Here is a 20,281-nt window from a genome sequence, read left to right as displayed (position 1 = left end):
GGTGTCAAAGAACAAACTGACCGGCAGGCCTTTCTGACTGGATTAATGACGTAAATTGTAATGAATATTTTAACATGGATGTCGGGTTTCCATTACCATTCATAAATAATCGTATTTATCGATACGACTGGGCTTTTTCCTACGTCGTGTTCTTCTTTTTATGAAGCTTTTTATGAAGAACAGTTTCAGCCGATATAAACGTTTAATTAGTAGTTTCGTCTTATCATAAGCGTTATAAATAATTGTTAACATGAACACTATATATGTAAGTATATAGACAAACAAAGGTATTTTTATATGATTATGTTTTCCAACGCTAGAGTTACAAGTAACTTTTATTGTCTTTATTAATTTTACTGTACGTTATAAGATGTCATTGGAGAAATTATCCATTAATTACTCTCCTATTACAGCACTAGTCTTTTTCTTCACTAGGTGGAAATCTCAAGGCCATTATTGATTTAGACGTCCCAAAAGTCGGGAAGTGTTCAGGAACGAAAGGTGTCAAACCAGGACACTAGGAGGTTAGGATGAGGTTCCAGGGTTTTATGGAAACGTTTTTATCGAATTCTTGCAATTTAGTCGACAAATGGAATTTGAACGTCTGTGTGGAAAGTAAGGTTGGATACGAAATAGGTGGAGCTAGGGCAGAAGTTCGAAAGATTTTGGACTGGAGCTACTTGATTCTTTGGAGGATGGAACCCCACAGTTCAATTCCTTACGTTCATATACAGTGTAAATGATGTGGCCGTAGTCTGTCTAATTCTATTCTTTTGAGTGTGTGATTCCAAGTAAGTTTTTGTCAACGTTAAGCCTCAAATAGCGTGCAACACTGGTAGCTGGAAAGGGATCAGAGTTCTGTAAGATTGATGGAGAAATGATACGTCAAAGCATGAAGGTCAGGCTGGAATTTACTTTCATTGAATCCTCTATTTCTTGAACCATTTTTCCAAACAGTAAGAATCCTGAAGACTTCTGGACGCCACTATTTGCTCTGGGAAAGCATGGCGGTATAGTCTGCATATGTGAGGAGTGCTGTATCATTTATGTTGAAGAAAAAATGGGATCAAGGTTGCTGTGGAACACACGCTTCGGCTGTTGCGGTTCGTACTTGAAAGTACCAGGACAGATAGGATTTTAGGATGAAGTAACGTGAATGGAAGGATGCCCTTGAGTTTCTAGAGCAATCCAACACGTGGCCTGTTAAATGGAGTGATCTTGCCTGAACCCGAATTCACGGGATGGAGTGACATTAGATATTTCGGGGGTGGAATATATTGTTTGAGCTGAAATTTTCAAAGATTTTGCCAAGTAATGGAGAGAAAACTGATAAAGATATAAGACGTATGGAGTTGCTGAGGTTTTTGAACTGTGGCATGGGTTTTTTTTTTATAATTTCCATTGGAACGAGAAGTATGTCTGATTTGTAAATGGTGGTAAGGAAAATGACATCCTTTTTTAGTAAGATTTCGAAAGAATGTTTGTTTTTCAAATTTAAACTGTCAATTAGGCCACTTACTTTATAATATCACGGAGAAAGTGATGGAAAAAATGGTGAAAAAGGATATAATTTTATTTATCCTTCAAATCAACAACATTAGAGAGGTTTTCCACCGTCTGCGGTCTTACAAATATCCGTGCTTCCCAATTTAGACCTATGCAAACTATGACAATAGGCGTTCGTGTTATCAAATGTCATCTCCAAGGGCAGTAAACAGCTTGTTTTTGGATTTTGTGAAGTCAATAACAATGAATCTCAATTTAAATTCTCTAAACTTCAACGTTTCTAAACAGGTCTAGCTAAAAAATAAAAATTGATAAAATTTTAATGCCTAAAAGTTTTTATATGATGCAAAAAGGATAAGGTGTGTGAAAATAAGAATCCCTATATCTCTAAGCTCTTGCGAAAGAATCGGTTGATTACGTCCTAATCACCTTGGTCCCGCCCAGTTTCGCTGTTTGTTTCATCCAACTGGTTTCGTGAGATATCTGTGATTTGAAATGACCACAAATTTACAAATTGTGATAAATCCTGTCAGATATTTTTGTACTATTTCTCACTTGCATAATGCAATGAACGACACTTTTCAATTTGAGAAAACCATCTTTCGGGTTGTTTCATGATGTTTTTGTCGCAAAGATTAATACAGAAGTTCAATATTTAATATTTTTTTATCAATGCTATTTGAAATAATTGGTCGAATTATTAAGCAAAAATTTGAGTTTCAAACAAATGATAGGAGGGAAAATATTATCAATGCTCATTGTCATCATCGAAACAATACTGGGCCAAGCTATTGGACTACAGTAAACTCTTTTTCTTTTCTATCGAAAAGAAAACCTAACAATTAGATTGTATCTTCCGCATATTTAATTATCATTCTTTTAGTATATGCTTATAGCCTTCTTTATATTAATTGTTTCCTACTCGTTTTATTAGATATATATTCCGCCTTCAATCATATCATCAATACCAGTTTTTGCGCTGTATAGACTATAAGAGCATATCATCAAAGTTAAGATTTGTCTTCTGCAATTAATTTCCTGCCCATATCATCAATTCAAACGAAATTTATGTTACTATTGTCTTTTATTGTTGTTTTTACTATCGTCTTTTATTGTTTTATTGTTCTGGGCTATAATTAGTATTGCCATTCTTGGATAATCTAAATGTTATGTGCCTTAGAATTTCAATAAGTAAGTCTTCTTTTGCTAATTCTATATATATAATGTGAGTAGTTTAGAGGTTGACAAACTGCTGAGATCATCGCCGGCTATCTGCGTGTTTTTACTTCGATTTCTGATCTTTCACGCGTATTTTTCAGCCTGCAGCTTTGACCGTCTCAATCTGTTACTGACTCTGCTTTTATATGAAACTAGTCTATATCCTGAAATGTTAGCTTTTTATTTGTACCTCAGGTTGTCAATTAGGCCCAGCAAATATACACAAAATAAACAATATATGTATAAGCAAATATAAAAATCTGGTCACATTCACTCCCCCAAAGAACTCAATATTCCTCGGGGAAGGGTTGAACCCCCTCCATTCTCGCTAATAAGTTACTTTTACCCTCCAAACTTCAGACACTAACCAAAGAGTAGTCGATATTTCTCGGGCGGGGTTAAATTCACGCCAATAAATTACATTCATTCCAATAAATTAACATAAACACTAGACCAATACATACAAACACCATATACATTTAAAAATATTAAAAATATAAGTAATGTCTGTTTATAATGTACTCCTTTGGTGCCGGGACAGTGACCTATGCCCGCCGCACTCCACATAGACAATCTATAATTTTAAGTAAATGTGGTCAACATTTTGTTTAATATCCATTTAAATTGAAGGGCTACAGTGTGAATGAAGACAAGGAAAATCTGAATCAAAAAAGGAGACAGATAACCCGGAAGGGGCAACGCCCATAAGTAATGTTTTAATACGTAATACCAATCCATTAAGCTTTTCTGGAATTTTTAAAACCGAATCTTTATTTATAAATTGTTCAAACCCCGTGATAAATCTATAAATAAATAGTGATCTTAGAAGCGGGACGAGCCCGTGATAATAAAAAATATAGAACGGGAACATTAATAACTAATTAGTCTAATTAATTAGTTCAACAAGAATAAGGACAATCACTCAGGGTTAAAATGATCATTGTACGACATTTTGACTGATTTAAATTTCTTTAAAAATAAAAATTGGACGTATTCAGTACTGCAACATTAAAATATACTTTTTGTACTACTACTACTAAATATACATCAGCCGAAGGTCGTGGGTTCGAATCCCGCTCGTGACACTAACTTTTTCATCTCAACCGGGACTTTACGTAAAAAGAATAATTAATAGAAATAAGTAATTTGGTCAATTAGACCACTAAACATAATGGATTAAAATATACTGGATTTTCTGAGATTTTGCAGATATGGCCTACTTCCGCACTTGAATTCTTGCAACGTTCAATTTTTAAATAAATCCCGGAATGAAAAGATTAAATTTACTGTTATGTTACAACAGCGCCAGAGAGCTAGAAGCAGCTTAGTCCACTTCATAAAATTTGTATATAATCCTTGATTACACTCCTACCACAACAGTATTCACTTTGGACTTGAAGATTGGGATGAGGTTCGAAGGTTTTATGAAGGCTTCTATATCCAATTTCTTCCGGTTTCGAGAACAATTGAAATTTGAAGATCCGTGTGGATAATAAGGTTGGATAAGTGGAGTAGGGAGCTTGGGCAATGGTTCGAGTAGTAATCAATCTAGATATCATTTCTACAATCAAACTGGACATAGGGAACTTCCAAAGAATCTAGTCACTCAAATCAAAAATCCTTCGAACCTGTCCAAGCTCCTTTATCGAATCAAACCTACACAAACCTACAAACCCCATTTGTCCTCGAAAGAGGAAGAAGTCGATACAGACTCTTCCATAAAATCTCGAACGTGATCCCAAGTAAAAATTCAAGATTTTTTGTTGTTTAATTAACCCACAAATCATCAACAATCAGCATACCTTCGATGACTACTAATTGCCTCCTCTACGTTTCACAGTCGATGTTATATTTTGAACAACTATTGTAAATTCCATTCGTTTTCCAACAGAAGAAAACGCGCCCAACTGATCCGAAAGCATTAAAGGTACTTTCAACGGAGATAAGATATTTTTCTTAAAGTCTAGACGACTTATGGACACGTTCTCGGGCGAAATTGATCATTTTTGCCCCGATTTTATTAATAATAAGGTGGGATTGAGATGGGAAGTTAGTAGAAATGATAAATGGTGAAGTGAGTGGTATTCAATCCTTTTTTAAAAAGATAGTTCCTACTCACAGTAAGTTGTTTTGCAACGATCCGGATTTCGAGCCTTTTAGTTCATCATCAGGTTGAAGGACTTCTACAACCACGTCTCTCGACATGAATTGCCAAAGTGAACCCGCTGATGCCTCCGCCAACGCGACGTTCCAATTAGCAGCTGATCTTTTTAATGGCGCTCAATTTGAACGTGCGAAACGCGGAAATTTTAACACAAATAAATATTATACTAGTAAATACTTAACATTATTAAATTACTATAAAAATAATAACAATTAAAATAATTAGTTTGGCTGTTTGATATTATTTATGTACATATTTAAAATGGGAGGTAGATCAAAATCTGTTATATTATTAATCTCAACCTCACCTCTCGAATTTTCCCTCCTTTTTGCCATTTTTCAAACGTCGTGTAATCTATTTGATTCTCGGCGACAAATGGAATGGCCACGGAGAGCTTTCGTGAAGATATACTTCAGTTTAATTATTAAATCCATTACAGTTCGTGGTCCGATTGACCAATTAACATTTTTCAATTAATATTTATGAAAGGTATTGGTTGAGATAAAAAAGTCAGTGTCACGAGCGAGATCGAAGTCACGATATCTCAAGTGGTAGAGTAGCGGCGTATATAGCCGAAGGTCGTGGGTTCGAATCCCGCTCGTGACACTGACTTTTTTATCTCAACCAATACCATTCATAAATATTAATTAATTGAAAAAATTTATTATATTTGTTTAAATTCAAATAACTATCCACGAGCAACGTTCCTGCTTTCTTGTATCAATATTTGTATGTTAGTGTTTGTGAAAAAGCAGGCTCAATATAGAATATATGTTCGATCCTCGTGCCAAAATGTTTAAAATAAATCTATCACAAAGAAATCGCCTCCTAAGGTTTAACGACAACTTTAGTGCTTCTGCTTGTACTACATTGGGGATGATGATAAATATCCCGAACATAAACGGATACTTTTATTTACAATCATATCTAGTATTTTAAGTTTTGTATTTGACGCATTGCCGTGTAGAAAACACCCATAATCAAATAAATTCCTTATGGTAGCTCTATAAAACAGTAATGAAATTGACGGATCTGCTCCCCACCGGTTAAAGGTAATCATTTTTAAGACGTTCATGAGCCTTCCGGCTTTCTTACACAGGTGTTCAATATATCTGGTCCGGCTTAGTGTTTTATCTAAATGCATACCTGAAACTTGTATTCTTTAACGATTAAAATGGCAATTCGTATGACTTTACTTATGATGAAATCTTTGTATTTGGCATAGAAACATATATCGTTTGCATATAATAAGATGTTTATTTCTCTTGTGATATTAATGATTAATGTCCATCGTATAAATTGCAAATAAAATGGGGCGTAATATGTCCCCTTGTGGAAGTCCTACTTGGGCTACACGTGGACCTACTATAGAGTCTCCGATTTTTAAATATATCTTTCTGTGAGATATTAAATTAACGATGTTATTAACAGTTTTGGCAGTTATGCCAACTCCTTTCATTTTATGAGCTGGCTAAGATCAACTTTGTCTTATGCTCCTACTAGGTCTAAATATACTACGACATTTGTTTCGTTAATAGTAGAGCCTAATTGAATGTCCAATACTAGTTGTGTTAAACTTTGTAAAGTGGATTTCCCTTTTCTAAATCCAAACTGGAATTTAGGGAGTGTCCTTTCTGATTCCAACCACCATTCTAATCTATTTTTTTTATCATTTTTCCATCGTCCTCATGACGCAGGAGGATAAATATATTCTTCTGTATGAAGACAGATCATCTGGGTTTTTGTTAGGTTTGAGAAAAGGTACAATCGTATGTTCCTCCCATTGTGAAGGGAAGCTGCCAGAACTCCACAAGTCATTAAATAAATTTAATAAGGCGTCTTTTTTAATTTTCGTCATCTGTTTCCATATGGTATATGGGATTATGTCTATACCTGCAGGGCTATTAGTATTATTATTGGCCAAATTTAGTTCTTGTAATATAAAAAATTTTAGCAACATTTGTCTGTCGTTAGTTGTGTCATTATCAGTAACTTGTACGTTATTTGGTAGGTAGACTGGGGTTAGTGATCGTGTAAATGGTTCAACCCAAGAGACATGGTGTAGAGGAGGCTTATTTTTTATGTGTAGGTTTTTAAGTGTATTAATTTGAGTCCAGACTTTATTAATCGGTGTTTGGGCATTAATGTTTTCGTAGAATTTCATCCATGAATACCTTTTAGCAAGTTTTATATTTCTTTTTATTTCAGCTCAACAAAGTTTATAAGCTAGAACGTTTTCATAAACGGGGAGCCGTAAATAGTTATGAATTTAGTCTTTCGTTTTGAGATTTTAGTGACCGTGATCTCATTCCACCATACGCACCTATTTCGGCCTTCAGAGGTGTTTTTTATCTGTGGGATAGCATTATTGGCTGCTGTATTTATGTCTGTCATAAAGTCATTGTAATTTTTGCTATTGTTCGACTGGTTTAATGAGGAAATAAGAAATTCTTGAAATTTTTCCCAGTTAGCCTTCACTTTCTACTGAGGATTTGATTTGGGTAATGATAAGGATTGGGATTGCGGAATTTTATTAATATTGGGAGATGATTTGAACCAAGTGGGTCATCCCCTAGTGTAGATTAGTAGATGTTCAGGGGTTACATAATGTTATATCTACTGCCGAATACACTCGTTGTGTTAATTAGGGGGATTTTGTCAGATACGTTACTTGTTTATTAGTTCCGGAGAGGGTGGAACCAAGTTTCAGATACAGCAATTACATTCACGTTTTCATTATGTAAATATATTTCTAGGTTCCCATTATTTGCTACCAACGATCTTGCATTCCATTGAAGTAGGATCGTAAAGGAGTCAGTGATCTTTTAAAAATCGGGAGCTTGAGCACGTGTTGCTTTCGTGGTCATTTATTTTTTCAGTTTCATTTTACTTTAATTCTCTGATAACACGATACACTCATTTGCATATTAGCGAAAAATTCTCTTACTAATTCCGTTTCCATAAAAACATCATCAATTTTATCCTCAGGAGGTTTCCCTCCGCTATTCGCGGACGTAATCGCCGACTGCATTTAGGTCAATGATAATTGGAAACTATTTAATAATTAGTTAATAATAATCAGAGATTCTCTTATTAACAAAATGTTAATTACGAGGAAAGAAAATAAAAAACTGGATTGTGAATTTGTTGATGTTTCACAGCGGAGATCTCGCTACTTAGACGGTGTTACCGGTTCGAAGGTCGGAACTCAACTGCGATCTTCACCAATTACTATTTTGCTGGCAGTGTGGTTTACATGGACCCAGACATATTCAGTCACAATCAAACATTTTAAACCGTCCCTAAGCATCCCTAAATATTTTGTTTTCTACATATGTTTATCAGTCATAATTGACCATATTAATTATTTAATGTTGTAATTAATTATTGTTTTTATCTAAGGTCTTGGTTGAGATGGTGGTTCGAAAAATGATTCGCTTGTGACACAAACTTTTTCATCAACATTAGAAAAAAAGAACAATTTAATTTTGTTTTCATTTTGAAAGCAAGATAAACTATCTATTGCTAAGATGCAAATGTAGCTTTAATTTATTTTCTTTATATTTCAATGCATTATACAAAAGCATATTTTTCCCAAATCAATGTTAAGTAAAGGTATCAAAAGTAAAAGTAACAAGTAAATAATTGAAATTTTTTTTACTGAATGTTTCGAATTGGCGGAGCAACAAATTAAAATATATAAAAAAGTTGTAATGCTTATCCAGACCGCATCTCACGATTTCTGAATAATTATTGCTTATCCTTTCATTATTTACTTCTCGGATTTAAGTAATGCGATAGACTTGTTAGTCTTTAACGAAAAATTTGGTTACCATATGTATTAATAGTATTATATTTAAAATATAAATGTATCTAAAATGTATATAAAAACTAAGTTTGTTCTAGTTTGCCCGTGCAGATTTCCTTCTAATATACAGCGTGTTTTTGTCTTTGTTAATTAAAGAAAGAAAAGACCTATTTCCAAACTTTTATATTGCAATTTTTTTTACCCTCTCACTTACTTATTCACACATACACACAACTACTCATACAAACTGTACTTCCACACCCCCGTTCCATTAAAAACCAACAACCCACTCTAATGCTCAAGGGCTGTCTTTAAATCGTGGCCATGCCTACACTATCCCTATAAGTGACCAGGGCCTGGCAAGCCTTGACCAAGTTGACATACTGCGTATTACATTGTATTAAGTATTATATTATTTGGTTTTAAAGAATCGTGCTGTTTTTAACACGAAATTCGGTTCTTATATGTATTAGCTGAGTAATATGTATATATTATATGTAGCATATAAAACCAATTTTGCCTAATCTAGATGGCCGTGGTTTCCTACTAATTCACAGCACTTTTGGCTGTTTCCTATGTAGATTTTATCTTAATTAAAAGTAAAGAAAAGTCAATTTCCAAACTTTTATCTTGCAAGTTTCATTATGAAAGCATTTACAAACGCAAAGAAATTATATTATGTTTCAATTCTGACAATTTTTTTTTTTTTTAATAGTCAAGTTTCTCTAATTGGTGGAGCAATGAATTTAAAAATACACAGGGCATTATAAATGTTCAGTACTTTTCTTTTCGGTTTTAAAGAACATAGCTGTCTTGTTAGTTTTTGAATGAAAAATTTGGTTATTGTACATAAGTATTAATTATAATATGCTTATATTATATATAGCTGGAATATTTAAAGCAAATTTTGTCTAATCTAGTTGGCCTTGGCGGTTTCCTACCAATACCCAGCGTGCTTTTGGCTGCTTCCTATGTAGATTTGTCTTAATTAAAAGTAAAGGACAATCCAATTTCCAAATTTTATCTTGCAAGATTCATTCTGAAAGCATTTACAATTGCAGTGCTTTTATATTATGTTTCAATTTCATTTCAACAATTTTTTTTAATAGTGAAGTTTCTAATTGGCAAAATAAAATTTAAAAATAAACGGTATTAAAAATGTTCAGCATTTTTCCCTTCACTTTTAAAGAATATAGCTGTCTTTTTAGTTTTTCAATGAAAAATTTGGTTATTATACTATGTTTATATTATATGTAGCATTTGAAGCTAATTTTGTCTAATTTAGTTGGCGGTGGAGGTTTCCTACTAATTCATAAGTGCTTTTGACTTCTTCCTGTGTAGATTTTGTTGTAATTAAAAGTAAAGAAAACCCATTTCCAAACTTTTACCTTCATTTCATTATGAAAGCATTTACAACTGCAACGCTATTTATAATATGTTTCAGTTGTATGACAATTTTTTTTGGAATAGTTAAGTTTCTAATTGGCGGTGCAATAAATTTAAAAATACACAGGGCATTAAAAAGTGTTCAGCGTTTTACTGTTCAGTGTTTTATTGTTCAGTTTTGTCTGCTTAGTATTTAACAAATAAACTGGTTCTTATATGTATTAATTGTAATATTTTTGTATAATAGAAGATTTAAAGCCAATTTTGTCTGTTCTAGTTGGCCGTGGAAGTTTCCTACTAATTTATAGCGCGCTTTTGGCTGCTTCCTGTGTAGACGTATAAAAAAAAGAAAAGACAAAAAAAGGAAAGGAAAACCCCGAGAAAAGGAAGAGTTCTTCTTCTTCTAATCTACGATTCCAATATATCTCTCGGGCAGGGCGTTGCATTATTCAGCATTAATAATGTATCGTCCTGCCGTCTTATGAATAAAAACATCCAACGTCTGAATCCGAGGCTGGTCATTAAGCTTTTACTTTATTAAATTCGGTTTGTACGCGTAAATAAACTCGCGGGACTGGACACACGAAACAACAAAACGTTGGCACGGATTTCGAACTTATGTAATTGCACTCACCTCTTATATTAAATGGTATGAAAGTTCAACTTGGATGAGGGCGTGTTGTGAGCGGTTTGCTCATCCGAGAGCGGTCCGAAAATCAAACTTGCTTCACTGTTCGAAATAAGCACGGCGAAAATCTTCATGCGTCGTCTGCGAAGTTTCGACGTGCGTTGAAGCACGAGACGGGACTAGAAACAAAATTTCTCCTCCCGAGACCCCCTCCCAGACGAGACACGTTAGACAGGGGTACCAACAGCTCACGACAAAATTTCCCAACAATTATCCTTAATATATATTTTTTCTAATTTTCATTTCTTTTAAACCTCAGTCCTAATGCATATTAGCCCAATTAAATATTTTTATTGTCTACTAACTATTCAAAACAGTTGTATGCTTAATAAAAGAACATGAGCTTAGTAGCCTGACACCATTTCTCGTTTTTCCCAATATTTCTTCAGCAAAAATATTTTTTCCCCTTAAACGAAATGGCTCTATTAAAGTTCACAAAAGTTTAAACATTTTTTTAAATTTAATGTGAATACAACTATGATGAAGATTCTGTGGCTCTTTGCCTCAGTCATTAACTTAGCCTAAGTCTGTTTTGAATCTTGAAGAATACATGCATTTGTTATTGTTTTTGGATGTTAAACATAGTATGCATTATATGTTTCATATGTTGTGTCTCATCTGTTCTGTATTGAGATATTCCCATTAAAGATGTAAAATGAATAAATGAAAGATGTAACACCTTTCCATGGTGCAACTTCAGCATCCAACTTAGTGAAATAATTCTTCAGCAAGGATTTTTTTAAATTTTAACTTTGAATAAACAAAATGTATCTATTATACTTCATGCATTTTAAAACATTTAATTTTTAATTGAACATGAGTACAGGCTAAGATGAATAGTCTGTGACTCTGCCTCAGTGTCATCAATGTAGCTTAAGTTTTGATTGTTGGCATGTCGGAGGATCCAGCAACATTGTCTGATAAATATTTGTTTATTTACAACTTTTGAAGGTCTTTCCTTCCTTCTTCCTTAGATCTAAACATTTTAAAACTTTCGTTTTTCATTCATCTGTCTTTGATGTTATCTCTTCTTCTTTTTTCTCTTCCTCATTAGTATTTTTTGTTTCTAATAAGCTTTTTATTTTATATTTGTTTAAACATGTTTCTTATCGTGCAATGAGAGATCCAAGAAAAAACCCTTGACTGAGATTTTCTCATTAAAGCAATACAATAAATAAATAATGAAAACTGCTCCTGGTCATATTGCAGCTTCAGCAACATTCATAGTCAGATTATCGGCGAAAAAAAGACCATGGCTCAATATCAGTTCAAACAGATCAAACTTTATGCTTCATAGCATCAGATGAAGTTGGCTCCTAAAATCCACTTCTAACCCACCATCAACTATAAACTGTTAAAATAAAAATAAATTTTTTTTTTCCAATATAAACTAAATGACAAATTTGTTGTATTTAATTTAAGTTTGTAAAGCCCTGATGATGGTAATATAATCTGCTATACATTGATGAGGTGAAATACTACATCATTTGACTTTTTTAAACCTAATCTTTGTCATAGATTTGTCGAACTCAACACTGAAAATGGTGAAATGCTGAAAAACCAAACCAGCGAGGGTATTCAGAAGGGTTCAAAACTTGCAGTCCTCAAGCAAATATCCCACAACTCTAGATATACAAATGAAGACAATACTGCATCTTAAATTTCATAATTAAACAACTTTAATGATAAAATTTAAATATTTAATGGCAGTTGGACTGGATGCAATTAAGTGTTCAGCACAAGAATCGAGAGCCAGAACATGAAAAATGTTACTTATATGTGATTTTTTGTATGTATGCCTGTATTGTGGAAAAACATAACACATAAACATGAATAACAGACCATCTGATCTAATATGACGCGATATTGTTCAGATTTTTCTATAACAATTCATCATATTTTCCCAAATAAATGTCAATTATTCATTTTGATACATTTTTCACAACAATAAAACAGGTGAGTGTTAAAAAGAAATTATTTAGCTTTTAAGTAATTTTGCCTCTTTAACTTAAAAGATGAATTTATTAGACTAGTCAAGACAGATACAAATCAAAATTTGAATGAAATGCTGCACCTTAGATAGCGAAATTGCAATATTTCTATTTAAAAAATTATAAAAATGGATGCTCTTGTTAAAAAAAATCCAAAAATGTATCTCGTATGTTATTACATATTATATTTACAATATTCAGTCTTAAAAGTGACGTTTTAAGGCAACTAATTAATTACTTATCCTTTCAAAAATTAATATTTCATTAGTAACATAAAAAAATATTAACTTTTTATTTATAATTTAAAAAAATCTATATAGAACATCATAGTATTGAGTATATTTATACATTTTAATTAATTTAATTGTTTTATTTATTTTTTAATAGATGTAAAAATAGACTACACTTGTTCGTATTTGGTTGTAAAAAAAGTTAATTTAAATGTATCTATAAAAAATACTAATTAAATTGAACTTATTGGCATTGATTAAAAAGAAATCAATAAAAAACAATAAAAATCATAAACATAAAAACTGACTAGAGTTGAAAATGTAAGGCTTAATTAAAATGTGTAATACTGTTTGGCAAGTACACTAGTTACAGCTGTTTGATTTGCAGGACTGGTGCTTCTTCTTTTTTTGATTCTTTTTCTTCTGCAGAGCTGGAAAGGAAATTGTATTTTTTTATATTTTAATTATTTTTACAATTTAATGACTCACTTATAGTCGCTATGGGCATCTTTTTAACATTTTGTATCTCGTTCAGTATGTACGCTTGGAAAGACAAGCTCGCAATCCTTTGAAACAGCCTTGTAATATTGGCACCCGTTTTGGATGAAACAGGCCAGAATTCGCTGACAAGGTGGGTAGACATCTGCGTAGCGTATGTTTCTAATTTGTCAAATGCCAACGGACCCTGAAATTACTGTGATTATTAAATATAGATGTGAGTGAGCTTAATTACAGAACTATTACTTACAATAGCGTCTATTTTATTTCCTAGGACTATTATATATGGAAGGCGATCGTTGTTATATTCCTTCATCGCAGACTTATACCAATTGACACAGTTGGCTAAGGTTGTCATTTTTGTAACATCAAATACAATAACGATCACTTAAAAAACAAACGAAAATTAACAGAAGAATTATTATTAAATTGGAATATTTTATCATTACCTTTATAAACTTTTATTTAGCAATAAAAACAGTTTATTCTAAACATTTTAACTCTTTTGTTGTAGTAGAAATTATTTTTGTGCAGGTATGCTTTGTCAATATTGTGCTATAATTTGCTATTTCTTTGTATTGAAATATATATTTTGTTAAGAAATTTAAAAAAACGTAAAGCATACCATGAGCCGAACGATAGTAGGAGGGTGCGAGGCATTTGAACTTTTCTTGTCCCGCTGTGTCCCAACTGTGACAAAATAAATGTCAAAAGTCAAAATAAAATTTTGCAGGGTACATACTCACATTTGTAGGTTAAAAGGAATTCCAAGGATTTCAAATTTTGCGACTTCAAAGTCAACACCTATAGTCGGTTTGTACTCTGTGAGGTAAATGCTCTGAATGAACCTTTAAAAAAACGGTTAAATTTAGGTTTGATACATACTAAGCATAAGCTAAACAAATAATCATTCAAGAATTTAAATAAATAAATTCAAACATAATGTATGACCTTAATGAACACCTTTTTTTTGCTTTCTTCTTTTCTTTCTGATTACAGTTCATTACAATAGGATCAAAGGTAAATACGAAAAATTCAGTTTTTTGAATGTCAAATGTTTGCTATTGGAAAAAATTGTAAACAATATAATGCGAAAATATATTTTCAAGAATCATTTTGTATTTTGGTTAGTAAAAACTAATCAAGCAAATTGTAGGAATACAAAATTTCTTCTTAAGGTTTGATCTCCTACCCTTTCCAACCTTAGTAGTGGGTTTGACAAACCCACAAAAAAAGACAGACCAGAATGGTTGGAGATGACCAAACAACATACCTTCATTGTACATACATATTTCCAGTTCTAATCAAACAGGTACCTTGGAATAACTGTAATTCTATGATAGTATAACAGCCATAACAGGACCATTATCGGAGATCCTAGCAAGCCCAGATTATTCACCATATTCAATAACATTACACATGACACCAGGGAATGTGTCATCCAATGAAACTACCAGGTAACCAGAAAATAATTTGTTGGAATTGTGAGCAGCAGTCAATAATGAGGTAGTTTAGTTAGTACACAACAATTTCACACAAAACCAATATGACACCAAAAGAATAGCACCACACTTTATGCCCTAAAGATGACTCAAATAAAAGTTGAAACATCGACAAAAAATAAAAAATTACACCGTGTATTATTGTTATGGGAGCAGGTGGAAATAAACTCCCCAGGGGCACGGTTTACTGCATCTGGGAAAAATAAAAACTTGGACACTTGAACATTGGGGGTTGTTCTCAGATGAGTGTTGGTTTGGTTTGTGGCAACAGATGACTGGAAATGTGCGTAGAGAATGCTTTGCTTCATGTGCCAGGTACGACAGCATTTTCAAAAATAGCCAGTTATGGTAGAGGGTAGAATATACGTCCATATCTGTATTGACTAACTATCATAGAGAATGGATCTTCGACTGCAATAAAGTACAAGTAATTCTTCAGAAAACTGTGGTCCCATTCGCTCCATTTATTGAGAACAACTTTGTGTTCTCCTGACATGTATCATGGGACGTGATAAAAAGATGGGTTAGACATTGTTCACTGCAAACAAGCATTTAACATCTTCAAACCGCTATCGCTTATTTAAGGCCATAAAATATTTGGTTTAAAAAGATCACGACTCGAATCCTTACATCAATAATGAAAAATAAAGTGTCAAAGGTGTATCCAAGTCCATTGTTTTTGGGAAAATATGTAAGAAAGGACTCTTTTTGTTAAATAATAATGGTAATTTTCTGAAAAAAAGCAAACAATAATTATCTGGGAAAGAACAACGAGATTCATTGTTCCTATACTTCCTTCAATTACAAAAATTGGCGGTATTAGCAACATCTCAAAACCCCCTTATCAATTCGCGTCTCGGCAAATTACAGCTCCTTATTTTATTTTTTTCGAAACATCAAAGATAATCCTAAAGTTTTAAATGTATTAACATTCGAAAATACTAGTTATGATGAACGGCCTCGAAACATGTTTAACTGCGAACAGACAAGAGCTTTGTATTTAGAAAATCGAAACGGTGACCTTTTGCTCTAAAAGCGTGGATCCGGGAGATGTGTATATTTAGGCAGCCTCGAGAACGCAGTTGATAAATTCCATTAGCTTAAATGAAGTTCCTCGTAAAAAAAATTGATCAACTTCATAAAGGGGTCAAAGCCTTATATCCTGCCGTGCCCTTTCGAATTTTCCCCCATTTCCTCAATGGGCCACGTGCTGTCTAAAATAAACTAAAACCTAACAAACATAAAACATGGAACCTTTTCTTCAATTACAATAACTTGAAATTGATTATTGAACGATGATAGTCGATTAAACTGCTATATTTTCTTAACATCTTAAACTCGTTTCAAAAGTAAAGCATTCAACTTTTGACCAAAAAACATAGACTCAAAAATTCCGACTGCTATCATCTACCTTGAATTCTCCAGGCGTTTGATCGTGTGTCTCACACTCTTAATTTATAAACTGGAGGGGCTTGTGAATGGTAATTTCTTAAATCACATCTCTGTGACAGGAAGTTGATCAAGCGTATTCTAATTCCTTTCTAGTGGTTAGCGGACTTCCGCAAGGATCGGTCATGGGTCCAATTCTATTCATCCTTTATACAGTTATATAAATGACATAATTCACTGTGAAATCAGTACTTTTGATAATATGATCTGACTGATCGCTACTTTGAGGTCTCAATCTTAACACTGACAAGTGCTTTGTTCTCTATCTGGACGCAAAAAACCATTGTTTAATCTACAAACTTGATAGCAGTTCTTTGGCCTTTACATAATTTCCAAAAGAATATCAATACCACAAGAGTTAAAGTGGCATAAACATGACCTGGACATGGTCAAAACAAAGAAGCTTTCTTTACCAACATTTTCGTCACCTTCTCCCGAAATACTAAATTTATTTAAATTGTGTTACTTATGTTCGTCCCTTACGTAGTATTTGGAGCCCATACTTTCAAAAAGGCATTAAACTTGTATAAAAAGTTCCAAGACGTTTTACCAAAACTCCCAAAAAATTAAAGCCATACAGCTACGTTCAACCAACCGAGCAAAGCTTTCCGTGAATGTCTTTAGTTAACTTCAGTTTATTTTTCTTTCGTTGGAGCATTAAAAGGTGGTACTTTTTTCTTTTTTCAAAAAACGATTTTTAAACTGTGGAATATGTAGTCTAAAAGAAACTGCAGATTGATTATCTTGGCCTGACTTGTAAGATGTTTTCTCAAGAATAGGAAGGTACAAGGCCAACATAAAACACACAACTACTGAAAATGGCGAAACTTAAACGTGTCTGGCCAACTAGACTAACATGGTTTGCCACGTTGCAGCTACACAATATAAATAATTAATGCACAATTTAAACGCAATTATTACATAACAGTTTTATTGCTTTACAGCCCTGTTTTATCGCACTGGGATTTCATTTTACTCCGAGATAACGTAAAATGATATGAAAAATGTTTATCAGATAAAATTTATAAATTGAGTGTGACGTCCAAAAACGCACAAGGACATTAAAAAATAGAGAAGGCAATCCAAAATTTTAGTGTAGAGCGTAAAGGATTTTTAACTCTTTGGGATCAACCAGAAATATCAAAACAAACTTAGCATAGGTTTAAAAAAATATGCATATTCCAACGAAAAATGTGTTCGTTAAATTTTAGAAAATAGGTTATTTTTTGTGAAAAATTTTCTTACTCAATAATTTAAAGTGATATTCAATGTAAACTAAAGAATATTGCAACTAAGGTTGTTCTCGACAGTCCTTTTTTATATTTGTTTTCTGTTCTCAAATTGACAAGTTTATGATGACTGTTTCTATGCACATAAAGTACGTGTAGTTTCCGATGGGTGAAACACAAAAAATTAGTGTTAATCAAGAAGGAACTTTTTTTAAATTTTCTTCCCACGTGTGCCTGTATAAATTAGAAACGTAATTAGAGTAGTTTTACAATCTTTTTCACTCCAGAGTCGAATAAATAATTTTTTTTATGTTTTACAAGCATGTGATGGCGAAATCCACAGACTTAAGCATGTGAAAGAAACGACTAATAGATAGTCGACCCACCGGACTGTTTTGTATTTTTTATGGTATTTTAAACAGTTCTGTACCCTAAAAATCGACGTTATTGAGATTTTATAGACGTTTGTAAAAAAATAAATAGACTGTGCTATAGACAAAGGTTTGTACATTTGCATGAGTTGAAATGCATTGCGTACAGTAAAATAAATAATAATTTGGCCCTTGTGTTAACATTTTATAACCGTCAGGCCACACATGTTTAATAATTATATTTAAAATAAATAAAGTAAAAATATGGATTTTTGTTTTGCCAGAGGTTGCTGATGGAACATCAGCAGAGATACCTTTGGATGATGGACGTCTTGCCCACGCCCACATCGCCGATGAAGACCACTTTGCCGCATTTGAGCTCCTCCAGGTGCAGAGTGTTGCAGTAGTTGACGACTTCTTTGTCGAACTCGGTCTCATAGGGGCTTTCGAATATGTTGAAAGGCTGTCCGAAAATCGAGATCTTCTTGGCCGTCGGTTCAACCGACGTCGACATCCCTGCTCAGATTGTCATCCTTCTCCGCCCTCTAACTAAACCCAAGCTGGTGAAAAACGTGAATAGCTATGTAAACTGGATGTTGCTATGACGACCGTCGAGACTAGGAATAAATGTGAGTCACGTCTGCCGACCACCTCCACCGGTTGTGGGTGAAACGGCGCAACTCCAATGCCAATTCACGGTCGAATTGGTGAAATTGTGAAAACAGAGGGTCTTGACTTTGTATCCTTGAGAACGATGCTAATTAAAGACCCTCCTCTTTGGAAATGTTCATTGTTTAGAGGAAGACGTACGAAAGGTCAAGTTCGCAACGATTCTTGTAGAGTGGACATGAGTCCAAGGTCATACAACACTCTCAAGCTACCCTAAAAACAGTTTTAAACCCTCGAAAATTTGTTTGTTTAGATAATTATAATATTTACATAGTCGTTAATAACATGCCAGTAGCAATTGCATCGTTCAGCTTTCTTTAATTATTATTTTTTCCTTCAAGTTGTAATAGAAACCCCATAAAAAGCTAAGAGTTAGAGGTTAAGGTTGAGGTTAAACTCGTTACTCCTTTTATAAACTCCGACCAATATTGGCCTATTGTGCTATCTCCATTATCATCTATAACTCTTCGTTGTTATCTTGTTAAAGATTCCCATGTGTATCCTTCAAGCCTGGACTTGTTCTCTACCTGGAGTACAAATCTCAGCCTACATGCACCAATAAAGGACTTTTTTTGCTGTTTTAGTCTATGTCTCCTTATTTAGTGTTTTTGGCCACCATGCTCCTTAAGTGACCAAGGGTCTAACCGCTGCAGTGTATAACCAATACGCCATTTCGTTCTGCTTTCTTTAATTATTTTTCTTTCCTTCAAGTTGTATCAGAAACTCGTTAAGAAGCTAAGAGTTAGAGGTTAAGGTTGAAGTTAAAGGTTTTTTTACTCCTTTTATAAAATGCGACCAATATTGCCCTATTGTGCTATCTCCATTATCATCTATAACTCTTCGTTGTTATCTTGTTAAAGATTCCCGTGTGTATCCTTCAAGCCTGGACTTGTCCTCTACCTGGAGTACAAATCTCAGCCTACACGCACCAGTAAAGGACTTTTTTTGCTGTTTAAGTCTATGTCTCCTTATTTAGTGTTTTTGACCACCATGCTCCTTAAGTGACCAAGGGTCTAACCGCTGCAGTGTATAACCAGTAAGCCATTTGGTTCTGCTTTCTTTAATTATTATTCTTTCCTTCAAGTTGTATCAGACACTCCTTAAGAAGCTAAAAGTTAGAGGTTAAGGTTGAAGTTAAACCTTTATTACTCGCTTTTTTGTGTGCAAAAAACAGGTTTTATAGAAAAAGGCAATAATAAATTAAAGAACATTCGCCAAAATTACAACTAAAAATCAGACCTGACAAAATATAAAAAAATAAATAAATAAAATTTAGAATCAATGACTTGCGTTTTTGGGGTACACCTCGGTGGCCGGCGAAATGCACAGTTCAGGCAGTAGTTCGACCAAAAAAATCCAAATTGTGCCAACAGGCCGGCGTAACACTTGACAAATTATTGACCATCTATTTTCATAACACCTTGGTCCGTTTATTCTCGCTTTTTAACCGAGGAATCTCTACAATGAGATAGGACCGTTAAACATAAATTTTGTATCATCGGAATATCATCAAGGCGTCACCAATGCGTACCTGAAATTAAGTGAAAACACAGAACGATTTTTGTATATGTG

General features: G+C 33.5%; 1 protein-coding gene across 1 annotated transcript; it reads right to left on the bottom strand.

The window, feature by feature from the left end:
• Positions 1–12,920: 12,920 nt before the first annotated feature.
• Positions 12,921–19,965, bottom strand: LOC106668335 (ras-related protein Rab-36-like). Its single transcript, XM_014396993.2, has 6 exons — positions 18,355–19,965; positions 14,236–14,337; positions 14,115–14,179; positions 13,740–13,876; positions 13,481–13,676; positions 12,921–13,422 (listed from the first exon to the last, which is right to left on the bottom strand). The coding sequence occupies exons 1-6, from the start codon at positions 18,552–18,554 to the stop codon at positions 13,355–13,357; spliced, it is 768 nt and encodes a 255-aa protein (XP_014252479.1). The 5' UTR covers positions 18,555–19,965; the 3' UTR covers positions 12,921–13,354.
• Between the last annotated feature and the right edge of the window lie 316 nt (positions 19,966–20,281).

The sequence above is a fragment of the Cimex lectularius genome, unplaced genomic scaffold (assembly GCF_000648675.2).
Source record: "Cimex lectularius strain Harlan isolate CLEC.00 unplaced genomic scaffold, Clec_2.1 scaffold11, whole genome shotgun sequence".
Lineage (NCBI taxonomy): Eukaryota > Metazoa > Arthropoda > Insecta > Hemiptera > Cimicidae > Cimex > Cimex lectularius.
Note: the sequence above shows the minus strand (reverse complement) of the source record. Positions and strands in the feature narration are given on the sequence as shown.